The sequence below is a fragment of the Sturnira hondurensis genome, unplaced genomic scaffold, assembly GCF_014824575.4.
Source record: "Sturnira hondurensis isolate 20B ecotype Veracruz unplaced genomic scaffold, ASM1482457v3 Scaffold0000167, whole genome shotgun sequence".
Classification (NCBI taxonomy): Eukaryota; Metazoa; Chordata; class Mammalia; order Chiroptera; family Phyllostomidae; genus Sturnira; species Sturnira hondurensis.
In genome coordinates this window covers 5,092,002-5,105,882 of record NW_028072798.1, presented here as the reverse complement: position 1 = coordinate 5,105,882, position 13,881 = coordinate 5,092,002, and the positions used below count along the sequence as shown (strand labels likewise).

At 48.6% G+C, this 13,881-nt stretch overlaps 1 protein-coding gene across 6 annotated transcripts in view; it reads right to left on the bottom strand.

Moving 5' to 3' along the window:
* Nucleotides 1-2,756: 2,756 nt before the first annotated feature.
* The window catches only part of ARID1B (AT-rich interaction domain 1B), a 394,749-nt gene continuing 383,624 nt past the window's right edge, over nucleotides 2,757-13,881 (bottom strand). For all 6 annotated transcript variants that reach the window (XM_037053930.1, XM_037054196.1, XM_037054108.1 and 3 more), the window contains 4 exons: nucleotides 12,421-12,517; nucleotides 10,502-11,285; nucleotides 8,208-8,338; nucleotides 2,757-5,851 (listed from right to left, as the gene is read on the bottom strand). In XM_037053930.1, coding sequence (XP_036909825.1) covers nucleotides 4,124-5,851; nucleotides 8,208-8,338; nucleotides 10,502-11,285; nucleotides 12,421-12,517 — 2,740 coding nt within the window. In that variant the 3' untranslated portion in view covers nucleotides 2,757-4,123. The remainder of the gene's footprint in view (nucleotides 5,852-8,207; nucleotides 8,339-10,501; nucleotides 11,286-12,420; nucleotides 12,518-13,881) is intronic.

The following is a 13,881-nucleotide window of genomic DNA, read 5'->3' as shown; positions in this document are numbered from 1 at the left end:
TTAGTTTAAGGAGTACACTGTGGATACCTGCGTAAGGAACGCAGATGAACGGAAGTCGGATGTGATCTGTGGCTAACACAGGCACTTCAGAAGGCTTTGCAGTACGTTTATAGGATTTTAAAAAAAGGTCCCCAGTTCAGTAAGTCAGGAAGTGCTTGGAACTCCCCAGTGTCTTTTCTGCAGGGTTTCCCAGTCTTTTACATGATAACAGGGGTTACAGGTGGCCGGGAGAGTGTGCAAGGCATTTTCCCTTTCAGATCGCTTCTGTTACTCAGGCTGTGCTTTGGAAAAAGCTGGGGTAAAACTCCAAGGCCCTAAAGCCGAATTTGGAAAGAGGACAGGAATCTCAGCGTTTGGGGACACAGCTGAGGGACTCCCTGAGGGATCCCAAAGCGAGTTGACTTGGTGAACTGACTGGTGACCTGGGCCACCACGGGACTAAAGCGGGGCGGGGGATCAGAGGACACCTGGTGACTGCAGACGGGCCTGAGCCTGTGTTGCGGTTTGTGAGACTTAAGAACAAAGGCCTCGAATGAAGTCCTCACGCACATTTTCAGTGCCTGCCCGTCTGCGGGGGCCTAGCAGGTAACCTGGGTTCCCTGGGCCCCGGTCAGTCTTTCCCGCCACTTCAAAGTGCACAGTGGAACACAACTTTGCACGGAGTGTGCACTCAACGCTCGGCATCGCTGCTGAGTTCACGAAGAACGGGACGCTCAGCGGCTGCAGACCACCACGGAACGTGTTTATGGGGGATGTCACACGCTCGTCTGACGATGAGGCGCCCCACCGCCAGGGCGGGGCAGAGGGGACAAAGGCCGGCTCTGCCAGGCAGCAGGGCCTCCGCTCTCCAGACAGAGAAGGGGAACAAACTCAGCAAGAAGAAAACGGGTTGTCTGGCTCATTTATGATACCGCTTCCTTGCAGGTGAACAGACAGGGGAGGTGGTACATGGGCTTTGACAGGAAATGGAAGATTTCCAACAGTTTTAAATGGACGGATTTCAGGGCAAAGGCCATTTTTTCATAAAAGAGGTAGTTAATAGCTTACATCATATCATCAGGTTGTTCATATCCCCCTTCAAAAATCACTATTTTAAGGTTTAAAAAACAGCATAACTAGTTTCTGAATAGGCCACATTCACAAAAACGGATTCTGTATCATTCTCTACCTCCAACAAAATTTTTGAATAGTTATTTCTGAGAACATGCCACCCAATAATATCTTATGACATTAAAAACATTCACTCAAATACCAACAGATTCAACTTTACAGCACCATTCCAAAATACTAAACTTTCTTTGCACCTTTATTTTTATCTTTTTTTTTGTACACATATCAAGATGGGCATCCTATAAATTTCTGAAAAACCTCATAGGAAAAAAAACCCAACTACTTGTTAGGACAAAGCAATAACTCAGTTTGTAGGCAGGACGATCTCAGGTGGGCTGTAAGTTCTTCATGGGCTTCTGCCGTCTCGAGTCTGGGGTGAGGGTGGAGAAAGGATGCTCAAGTCTTCCCGGATTATTCTAGATACCACGGTGCACGTCAGCACGCACACACCATGCTCAGTGGCCGGGCTCCGGGTGGTGGTGCCACCTCAGCCACGACAACGGTCCTCGGTAATGACTTCGCTCTTTTCATCGACAACTGGGCTAGTAGGTAACTTCGAACCTTTTATTCATACTCCGTAAGAGAGGAATTCCAACCATACTGAATCCCCTCTTACAAATCTTATTTGAAGCTTGGAGCTCTAAAATCTGTTCCCAGCAAGCAGATATATTTCAAGTAGAATTATAAATGGGTTTTTAATTCAACATGTATTTGGCTGCATTGTTACGTAAGAAGACTAAGTAATGTGGGAGTTGATGGATGAGACTGCGTGCAGAGAAAATGGTTTTTCTTGTGACACTCAAGAGTCCCGCTTCCCACTCTGACTGCAACTGTGTGCTCTTGTCTAACTCTCCCGTGTGTGACCGTGAGTGACGCGCCCCGGAGGAGAGGTCTGGCGGAGGGCGTGGAGGTGTGGGCGTGCGGTGACCAGGGGGTGGTGCGTGAAGAGGCAGAATCAGGAGGGTATCCGCTAACAGCTTAGTTTCGCAGCAGTTTTAAAGAGAGTGCAGGTGACGCAGTAACAGTCAATCCCAGGAAGAAAAAGTTGAAATGAGGAATGACTGGGGAATTAAAAAGCTATTGTGCACCAGGTAGGAAGGAATATGAGAATATTAATATGCCCTGAAATAGAAATAATCACTTTGCACTTATGTACACGACATACAATATAACATACTCTTTTTAACATTGCACAGTATAAATATTATACACGGTGGAGTCGACTAAATGCAAAATGACTCTGAGGCACACAGAGGAAACACGGAATCGCGAACTCTGGTTAAAATTAAGACGGGATCAGTAAAAGGCAGAGTCTTGCACTGTCAGGTCACTGAGCTCCCGAGGTCTCACCCTGTGGGCTGGCAGCCACCTCCCACAGACCCTGAAAATCCTCATACCTCGATGTCGTCAGAGTTGATTGCTTCAGACAGAGACTAATTAGCTGACTAATTTGAGGTCAGACTGTTGCTCCCCACTCGAAAGCAGGTAACCCCTAAAGGCCCCTCCCGACCTCACGGTTTCGTGACCAGGGGCTGTGACGACGGTCCGTGGCTGCATTTCCCTGTACCTTGGAAATAAGCTGGTACTACGGACCCACTTCATGGAAACTAGAACAGTATTCAAGAACACCCATCACAGTGCTTAACAAGATTTAATGTACATTTATTCTTAACATGTGGAACATATAAAGATTTTATACTGAATAAATGATATTCATTAAGCCAGAGGAAAAGGAGGAATTTACATCAAGATTTTTTCTTCTCTCTCTCTCTCTTTAAACTACATTATCTTGAAATACAAATGTGGATTCTCGTCACTGAAAAATCTTTGAAGTTGTGTTTCTTCCTTGTAGTTGTATTTTTTTTTGTCTGTACTGGTGACCATTTTCTGAATCAATCCGTATGCAACCCTTTCCGCACCTTGATTCATGAAGCAAATTGTGATCAGCTGCTCTCCCGAAATAGAGCATGACTTTATACATACAGAAACTTGTACATTACCCTCTTTTTTTTTGTTTTTGTTTTTTGTATTTTTTTCCTTTTTTTGGATATGGCCCTAATGAAAAAATATATAAAATAAAAATAAAAAATTATTTAAAATCTACCATCACTTCGTAGTTACCACATCATGAAAAAGAAACTAAAAACTTTGTACTAAAAAAAAAAAAAAAGGAAAAAGAAAAGAAAAAATGAGGGTATGTTTAATGTACAACTTCTATATACATCACAGCCCATAGGCGGTAAAAAAAAAATATTTAAAAAATGATTAAAGGAATCGTGAAGAACTGTCATGTGGAAGGCCCACGACAGACAGCAGACGTGACGGGAGTGGTGAGGAAGCAAGTTCCATTGATCGTTGTCAGGTACGTATTTTCAATCTTAAAAAAAAAAACACGTTATTTTTGCTCCTAGCCTAATGTAACCATTTTCCTGTGGAGAAACCAGTATCATTTCATAGTCTGACTACCGAATGACACACCTCCTTGAGCCCCTATACCTACACATCTCTAGAAGTTTCTATTGCACAGAGCTTTGGGCGATGGGATACAGTTTTGATTTCATATCCGAAGTATAACACGCCTGGGATATTGGTAATTTGTCACCTTTTGGCCTCAGTGTGGTGAAATTTTCCCATCTTAGCATCTTTTGCCACAACTTTTTCCTTTAAAGTCAATTTGCTTCCCCCAAAATGCAATACGACATGGAAAAGAACAATAAAAAGAAAAGCCATGAAAAACAAAAAGTGACCTTTGAATGCACTAGACAGCAACTTTGGTTAAAAAAAAAAAACAATAAAAAACCCAAACAGATGTACTTATACACACAGACAGCAAATATTAATTTTATAACTGTTTGAATTAATTCTTTCTTTAATTCCCAATTGGTAAATAGTGAATGGGGCAGAGGAGCAAAGATTTTCTCTTCCTTCTTCCTACGCTGGATAAACGAGAACAGAAAACAGCCAGTTACACGGGGCTTCTAGTTTCACTCACACATGCTGCTTCTCACTGATGTCATAACTGCCCAATCTGAAACAGTACGTCACAGATGACAGATGCGACCAGAGAGTTCAGGACGGCAGATATCGAGATATCCAGCAACCGGCCCTCGTGCAGGAGGAACTCCGAGCGGTTCTCGTCCACCCTGGCCATGGCCAACAGTGCCTTGGCCGCCCTACACATCATGTCCACGCTTGGTGGCTCTAGAGGCGGGGGCTGCATGTGCATGAGGTTATGCTGGCTCTGCTGATACTGGGCCATCGTGACCCCATCCTCGAGGAAGCTTATCAAGTTTCCAATGCTTCCTTTCTGCACAGCTATTGCCCTTGCCGCCAGCGTGTCCCCTTGGGCCAGGTTCGATAAGAGCGCCATGGACATTTCTCGACAGACTGGGTTTTTGCGGTCCCCAACGTACCTAACTAACGTCGCATAGAATTTCTCCTGACGACTAAACGGAGGCGTGGCCAAGATCAGGTCCACATTGTTGTCCTGGATACTGAGTTTACAGAGGGTCTCCAGCACAAGTCTCTGAGGCGACAGGACAGAGTTGGGTCCCACCGTTGGAAAGGGGTCTTGTGCCTCTGCAGATGGGCACACCATCCAGTGCAGCAAGCCATCCAAAATCGGCAAGCAGATGCTTTCCGTGTAGGCAGACAAGTCCAGCTGCCCGGAAATGTTGGCCAGCGTGACCAGAGTGTTATCCCGTAAGACCTCGAGGCAGTCCCACCACCACTCGTCCTTGCTGCAGGCCAGCCCTTTGTCCTCGTCTTCCTCCTTCTCGTAGGTCTGCGGTGCTCGCTTCCTCTCCGGGTGCTCGTGGTGAAGAAGGATCAGCTTCCCTAGGATCAGCACCAAGCCTGGGTGTTTGGACATTTCGGCATCGTTGCCAGGCACAAAAGACAAGCTACGGACAATATTTGACACACAGATACAGCGCTTGGCCAGAGAGTCCTGCCAGTGCGCGATGGTGCAGAGCGGGGTCTCGTCGCGGCTCCGAGGCTCGTCCTCCAGCAGCTTGATGTTCCGGTGGCTCTTGGCCTGGTGGATGCCAAAGGGGAACTTGCTGCTCTCCGCCTGCGCCCCGGGGTTGGCGTCTTCGGGCAGTGCCCCAGGCCGGGCAGACAGGACGTCATCGATGGTGGCAATGATGCTTCTCTCTTGCTGCTCTTCCATGTCCCCTCTTCCTTCCAGCTCTTTCTTTCGGCCCGTGGAGCTCAGAGCGGGAGGAGGGCGCCTGCGTGGAGGAATTTCCATCTTGCTCTCAAAGTGAGTCTGGATGTGCTCGGTGGTGTCCCCGCCACCCAGCTGCCAGTGCAGGAGGCCACTGGTGAACTCCTGCACCCGACCCAGCTTGTCAGATCGGTCAACGACAAACAGGTTGTTCTTTTTGACGATCTTGATGGGCAGCTTGTCAAACTTGCTGGCTTGCCTGGGCTTCTCCTTTGGATCTGCAGTGGCGTCAGGAGGAGTCAGGGCCGAGCCGCTCTTCTCCTCCGTCTCTGTCTTCCCACTGTCTTCCTCTTCCTCCTCCTCCTCCTCTTCATCGCCTTCGTCCCCCGTACATTCAGCATCTTCCTCCTCCTTCCCAGAATCGTCGGCCAAGGCCTGGCCATCATCTCTCTTTACTGCGCTCTGCAGTGCTTTTTGGCTGGGGTCTCCCACTTCATATTCCATAAGAATTCCAAAAATGTCAATCAGGCATTTTCTAAAGTACTCCACTAAAAGTTCGAGAAATCCGGACAACTAGAGAGGAGAAAGAGAACAAGAACAGGCACAATGTCAAACCATCAGAAAGGGCCGAGAGGGCCAAAGTCCTGAGCACTGGGCTGCACATTCTGTGGTGGTTTTCTGTATTTCTGGCCGGGCCGATAAGGAAAACTACTTACCAGTTAGAACTCGCATCCTGACTCTCTTGTCACTGAGTAACCTAACATTTATTTACTGTGTCTTACTTCCTGCACACTCCTCTACACCATCAGCACAAAAACCCGCCGGCGAGTTTCCTATTTCTAGGGTGATCACGGGGGGAGGAGTGCTTTGCTGTTCTTAGCCTTTTTCTGATTTAGACACAATGCATTTACGAGTATGTTCTTTCCTGTTCTCTACCCGAAACTTTGCTTGCCTGCATTTTTACAGTTATTGCTATTAAACTGTATGGCTATTTTTGTTTCAGGTGCCACAGGTCACTCTAATTTATGACCTCCGTATTATCTTTGGGAGATCACTTCAGCAATGTAGCATGCATCAACAGGGAACATTAAAAGCAAGTCAGCTGAGTCCCTGATGAGTGGAGGAGAATGTCTCACGGCATGCAATATGACATTTCAGCTGCTCCCAACTCTTACTGAGAGACAAAAGCCACAACAAGAACCAGTTTCCTTTAAGCACGTTTGTACCGAGAAAACCAACAGTCGCAGCATCCTCTCCCTCTGCCCACAAGGGCATGTGTGTGGCGACGACACACAGTCAGTCAGCAAAAAGACCCTTCAGTGACGACGTCTGGAAAGCAACTGCTTCCCAAGCCTGCTGCCAGCTCCCTGGGTTTGAAGGAGTCACCACGTGAAGGGAACTCCGAGAGGCAACCAGAAAGGGCCTGCGTTCTTGGGGTACACCGGCACTGTTTTCTAAGTGGAGGTATGGGCGTGTCCCCTGCCCCCACCCACTGAACTTGACTTTCTTCCAGGGCCAGGGAAAAGGGAAAGCTGACACAGCAGACTTGTTATGAAAATGTGGGTCGGCAGCAGTTCACCCGAGACGAGGACAAAGTATTCCAGCACGGGAAGCAGCTACTTTGGATGCTTATTTTCAGTTGCAGTGAACTTTGTGTGAGGTTTATGACCTTATTGCTACACTTCCTATCAACAGAAAAGCTACCTGTCAGGGCTGTAGCGAAGACCTACATGAGAGAAGAAGGAGAAAGTGGGAGATTCTGGGCCTATTTCCATAGAAGGAACTAGATGTTTGGGCTTTTGTCACCCAAAGCAAAGACTTGTTCACACACAGTAGGGAAAACAACCTCTTCGCGTTTGTGTTTTCTCAACGTTTCTTTACAAGTCTGTAGCTAGCTGACTCTCGGGCATTCTTCCTAATCTTCAGCTGCCTCCCCTCTTCTGGCGGTTATGCTGGGAGCTATTCTAAACCCAGCAACGAACAAAGGAGGGCTGTGAGCTCATTCCAAGTAGCAGGCTTTTACATGACTGCTTCAGAGTAACCCGGGGAGAGGCAGAAATGGAGGGAACACATGAAGAAACAAGCCTAGCCACAGGCTCACGGCTACTTCAGCTGAATGACGGGTACGTGGGGATTCGTTCAACTACTGGCTCTACTCACACGTGAACTGACCCTCGAACAGCATGGGTTTGAACCACGAGAGTCCGCTCACATGCAAAATTTTTTTCAGGAAGTACCTGTGCAGTTTTGGATTTGTGAGGGTGACTGTATGTATTTACATACATTCTACACGAATTTACACCATTTACACCATTCTACACGAATGACTTGAGTATCGGTGGATTTCGATATTCACGGGGGGTCCTGGACCAGTCCCTGAGGGAACCCAGGAACTAACCTGTCTGCTTGGGGAGGCAGTTCCTCTCGAATTTTTGACTGTGTGGGGCCCCCTTCGCCCCTACGCTGTTCAAGGGACAACTGTACATTACTATCTTGGAAACACAAAGCTTCTCTTCACTTTCACATTTTTAAAAATTAAAAGAGGTACGAGTCCCCTTGGAAAGAAGAGTGACACTCCACTGCAACCTGCTACGTTTCGTACACTGGCCGCAGAGAGAACTCTGTGTGACCTTCGAGTTAGTGCCATCGGGCTGCTCACACTCGTTCTAAACAACCATCTGACCCGCCCACACCCAACATGTACAATTCACGGTTTTCTTATGAGACGTAGGTATGTGTAAATTTCTGGGAAGACTGGAATGATTTCAGCCCAGACTAAATTCTTGGAGAGCCTCAGCACCGTGCCCGGTGCTGGGGACAAGTAGAGGGGGTGTGTGGCAGCACCGGTCTAAGCTTTAAGCGCTACTTGCTCTTCCTCACCCCAGCCAGTCCCCAGTGGGGACTGGGTACCTGTATCTCGCAGGCTCACCTGCGAGAGATTGAACGTAGCGACGGTGCTGTCGTCATACAGGAGGATGTTGATGGTGTCCAAAGCCCACGTGCTTTCGGCCAGAAGACCTGACTTCAGGGACATCATCACACGCCACGCTTCCGGAGTAACTGAAAACGGGGAAAGAATCAGGGTGTGACGAACATTAACTCTGCACGGAAGAGTAGGGAATAGCAAAAGAGTGAGAAAGAAGAAGTGGGTTGCCGAGCGAGGCACTGATTTTTTTTTTTGAGGAGAAATTTTTATTTTATTTTATTTATTTATCTTTTTAGAGGGGAAGGGAAGGAGAGAGGAAAGAAACATCAATGTATGGTTGCTTCTCGTGCACCCCCTGCAGGGAACTGGCCCCTGTTGGAAACTGGCCTGCAACCCAGGCATGTGCCCTGACTGGGAATCGAACCGCGATTGTCTGGTTCGCAGGCTCGCGCTCAATCCACTGAGCTACACCAGCCAGGGCCTAGCGAGGCACTGATTTTAAGTAACTGCCGTGAGGGATCGTTAAGCATGATTATTTCCAGATTTTAAATGAGGGGACAACGGTCCTGAGGAGCTTTGGTGTGTAAGATCCCTCTGCTTCGTGGGTGAAACGTGAGCCAAACGCGCTTCTAGAGGGTGGTGGCTCAGCATGTGGCCAGTGGCGTTCTTTCACACTCTGACAGAGCCCGCTGCACCAGAGGGCCAGTGCTGGAGTCAGAGCAAACGATGCTGTCTGTCTTCTTTTACCTGCTCCATTCGCCAATGTCTCAAGGTGGCATCTTCAGAAGGCTGGCAAATATGCAAATATAACGAAAAATTCATTCCCCAACAGCACCTCTCAGATATGAAGTCTTGGTTTTCCCATGCCATCCTCTTGCATTCCTGAACTCTGACCTCAGAATGTGCTGCTGACAAACACCAGCACTCGGATGGTTCAGATTTTTCAAGAGCTTGGCACGAGCCAGGGTGGGAGACAGAGTGAAGAAGAAGAAGAAAAAGAAGAAGATTCCTCACTCCTGTTACCGAAGAAGACAGAGTGACCAGGTGAAGCGTGTGCAAGGTCTGCCGTGAGCAGGGCCTGGGGAAGAGGCCCACCACATGCCGCAAGGGTGGCGGGAGCGTGTGGCGTGAGGAGGTGGGCGCACTGGAGCTCACATGGCCACAGCCAACACCAGAGGCCAACAGCACCCTCAGTGCACCTTTATTCTAATTTCATCTACTTTTTCAGGTTTTCTGAGACAGGCACATAATGCTTTCATAAAAGAACACTCAAGCTTCCTTTTTAAAGTAAGGAACATAAATTGCCCTAGGTTACAAACAGTACACAGCATAATGTGTACTAAGAACTTTCATAAAAATTTAAACATATGAACACACACATAAACACACAAATACATGTGTATAGTTTTACATATATTTCCATACATAAAATGGTGCTTGTGTCTGTATCTCTTGCTCACTTCCAGGACCCCTCTCTAAATAAAACTCCTCACTTTTCTTCCCCTCTCTATAGCTCTTTAGTGCCCAATGATCGAAAATGTCTTTAATATCTTTCTGATCACTGCAAAAGATTTAACATCAAGTGATTTTGAGTTTTGAAAATAATTTTTTAAATACAATCAAGACCTTTAATTCCCTTTGCTGTATTAAAAGTGCTTCAAAAATCACGCAGGAAAACTGCGTACTCCCAGCGAGTCCAGAGACTTGACTAGCGTTCAGAATGTCCCCAGGAGGACGGACAAGCGCCATCGGTGCTCAGCTGAAGTGGCTCCCTGGCCTGCACCTGTGGGCGCCGCCCGGCCGCCGATGCCACATGCCGCATCCAGCTGCATTCCCGCCTGTGCACCATCAGGCTCCTGCTCTCTCTCAGGCAAACTCACTGTCTGTCTGTCTGTCTGCCGTCACCTCAGCCGTAGGGCAGCTTTTTCTTAGGCCACCTAGCGTTTCACCAGCCCCACAGCTGTTCTGCTAGGCATGTGTTGCAGAGATCAAGTGCTTGGTTAAAGTCACATCTTCAAGCCTAAAACCTAGTCCACAGTCACTGAGGCTTCCCTGGTTTCTCCCCCGGAGTAACAGTCCCACGTAAAGACACCACGTGAACTCACGATCCTCTCCAGTGCTGCTGCTTGATTCCGGTCAGTGAATTACTACCAACCACTGCTCCTTACACAAACGTGGGTTTCTTCTCCCACGCATTTCCTACCTTGGAGAGGAACAGGAAGTACCCCTGAAGTGCAATTAAAACTCTAGACCACACCCAGAATTCACCCCAGGAGCAAAGCCCTGGGCACACTTACCGATGTCCTTGGAGGTAATCTTTCGCCTTTGTTTCAAGACCGGCTGCGACGCTTCCACGGAGCCGGGAGGGAAGGTGATCTCCCTCCGGATCGGGGGAGGCTGGGGGGGCGGCCCGGCGACCTGGGACGTGGGCACGGTGGGCATGACCTTCTGCATCTTCATGGAGGGCAGGAAGGGAGACTTGCTGGGCGACATGCGGCTCTCGAGGGAGCGCGGGAAGGACGCGGGACTGGGTGCCCTGGAGATGTGGTTTGGCAGCGATGGTGGCGTCTGGTAGGACGACTGCGGTGGGCGAGTGATGGGCTGCATGGAGGCGGAGGAGGACATGTAAGGCTGACGCTGGCTGACGTGGGAAGGCCACGGGCTCTCGTGATTGATCCTCTGGTCAGGGACCATCATGTCGTCCGAGCGGTTCATGCTGGGGTATGGTGGCGTCTGCGCGGGGCCGCCGGGGCCCTGCCGGTTCTGGTAGGGGTAAGGCATGTCATTCCGAGCCGCCCACATGCTCTGCGGGGGCCCCTCGCCGGAGGCCGCTGGCATGGGGCCGCCCATCATCTGCGGGGGCATGGCGTGCGGCTGCATCTGGCCCGGGCCCTGCACCCTCTCCCGGTTGTACGGGTACGGGTACTGGCCCTGCATGGGTCTCCGGTCCGGGCCCGAGTAGGAGCCTCCGTACTGGTTGTACATCTCCTGCTGCTGGCTGCTGTACTGCATGTTGTACATGTCCCCCTCATGGCGTTTGGCTGGAGGCCCGTACATGCCGTCCATATGGCGTTTGTAATTCTGAAATTCACAGGGAGACTAGTCACGCCCACGGGCTTTTACAGGAATAATCGCACAGGTGGATTGTGCAAAACAGGTATCACCTGGTGGGTGTTCACTCCACAGCAACCGAGGACCAGCCATTGGTGGGTTCTGTTTCACTACTACACTATACCATGCCACGGTACTCTTAAGAGGGCTTCCCAAGTTCATTTTCAAGCACTTGGGAAATAAGAGCCTCCTGTCCTGGCATTTCCAGGACTGCAATACTCGGGGTATGGCTTTGGTGACTATCACACAGGTGGTGGGAACAGGGGCTTGGAGCAACACTAAGGGGACCCAGTGAGTCAAAGGATAACTCTCACGGGGACAGCATGAGCACTCTCAGGGCCGACCCGAGAGGCTCCTGGGTTACACAGATCCCTCAGGCCTCACTTCACAGGACGCTCCCCCTGGAGGAGCTGACTCCTCAGACAGGACCTGCCTGTGCTGCCCTGACGCCTGACACCCACGGCCCTCGCTCCAGCTCCCAGCTGGTCCAGGTCAGACCCTCCCACGAGAACCCTGCCGGCCCCAGCCTCTGAGGATGGGCTTGGGCGCAGCCCCTGTCACTAAGCTTTCCTCTTGGGGACGCCAGAGGCACCCGCACCTGACCAGGGTGTGGATGTCCTGATGCGAGTACGATGCTGACGTGTGATTAGTGTTCTTCCACTTTCCCTGAAATCTGTTGAAGACTAGTTGGTTTACCAATACAATCTGATGTACATACATGCGTCAGTAAAATTAAATGCACATTTAAACTCCCTCTCTATTTTACCAGAGATCTTAGATCTTGAAGTTGATGAGAAATAGTTTGATTATGACCGTACACACAACAGACATGTTTAAAATACACTTAAGTTGGGCTTGTTATTATTTACAAGGCTGAACGTCCTCAACTTCTTACAAGCTGTATTTGTTTCAGGAGACCACGTATCAAGAGCTATTTTTAATTTGCTGACTACAGAATCCTAAGACTACTTTCTAGCACAAACACCTCGTGGCTGTCCCGCCCACGCCGGCCGGTTCTGTCGCGCTTGCTAGAACTCTCCAGCAGCAGCCCAGGTTTGAGTCCCAAACTGAAAGCACAGAGGTGCCCGCCCACTCGCCAACTCACCGGCTGCTGCGGATACAGGCCTGGCTGGTGTCCTCCATATGGCGGCTGTCCTGAGGGGGGGCCTTGGCCTGGGTACTGCTGCCCGTAGGGCTCATGCCTGGAATGAGGCATTCAGAGAAAACTTTAGGCCCAGAGAGAAAGGAACAGTCCATTTCCTGAAACTCTATGCTCCTCAACAGCTTTTCTTTCCTTCACTCACACACCTTCCGACAGAGGCAGTCTGAGCAGCCGCAGATTTTAACTTTTGGCAAAAGGGATGGGAACACCCATTTCGGGACTGCTGCCAATCTCCTGGTTAGAGGCAGGAGGAGTCTGAGCTGGCTGGGCGGGCACCCTCTGGCTTTGAGCAGAGGCCCCGCCCACCCACTCCCGCACAGGGAGCATCCTATAGGACTGTGATGTGGGGTGTTGATGGAAGCAAGAAACCACACAGTCTGAGAACCCAAGCAGTATTTCTGAGAGCACCACAACATGGACATGTAGTAATAGAAAATAGTTCCACTTCTCACTCTCTCATTATGAATGAGAATGTTTGATTTTCTAAAGGTATACTTCAAAATTAATCCAAGTGATATTCAGTTAGCTGATCATTATATGGATGTTAGTGCTCAAGATTTCAAAGCCCTATAATACTAAAAGGCTTATGGAGAAAAGAATAACAGGAATGATTTAAATGTATTTCTATTAAACCATTCCCATTTTAAGATTCTTTTTTTCCGCTATTTTACTGAGAAATTATAAATATAAAAAATAGCATGTTCCAAAAACTAAACAGATGTTAAATTTTAAAATTTAACATCAATTTAAACTCAATAGATTTTAAATTTTGAAATTTAAAACAATAAACTGGTTGAGTTACTATATTTATCTTGTAAGAAAGAGAATACTCAGACTGAATATATTCCTAAACTGGTCAATGAATGAGAATAATAAACAAACTTTTAGAATATCACATGTAAACCAGATATAAGGGAAGTTCTTGTTTTTGCAACGGCATTTGTACCTAGAAGGAAGCTTACAGTTAGGAGGAAAAACATAATTGAGGTGGGTAAAATTTAAACCGAACAGGTGACACTTTTCAGAAGAGAAAACTCAGGAATGAGGCAGACCCCTCTTGCTAACGCGGTAGCACCAAACGACTTTCAAACCGAGGCCACGCAACACTGTGGAAAGCGTTCTGGAAGAAACAGGAAAGTGTGCGCATCTGCTTCGAGGCCTCTAAGAGGGGGGTCCAGCAGCCTTTGCTGGACCCTCAGACACACCACACCTAAGAAAAACCCTTGACCCGGTGCAGCACTTGTTTCAGTGGTTAGCTGATTCAACGCAGGTGTTGTAACAAGCATTCGCCGTCCTTCACCAGGGCGAGAATTATCAGTCTAGAGTTCCAAGTCACCACGTGAAGGTTCTATGATCTCAAGAACCAGGCTTGAATTTCCGCCCCATGTGTTAAGCCAGGAACAC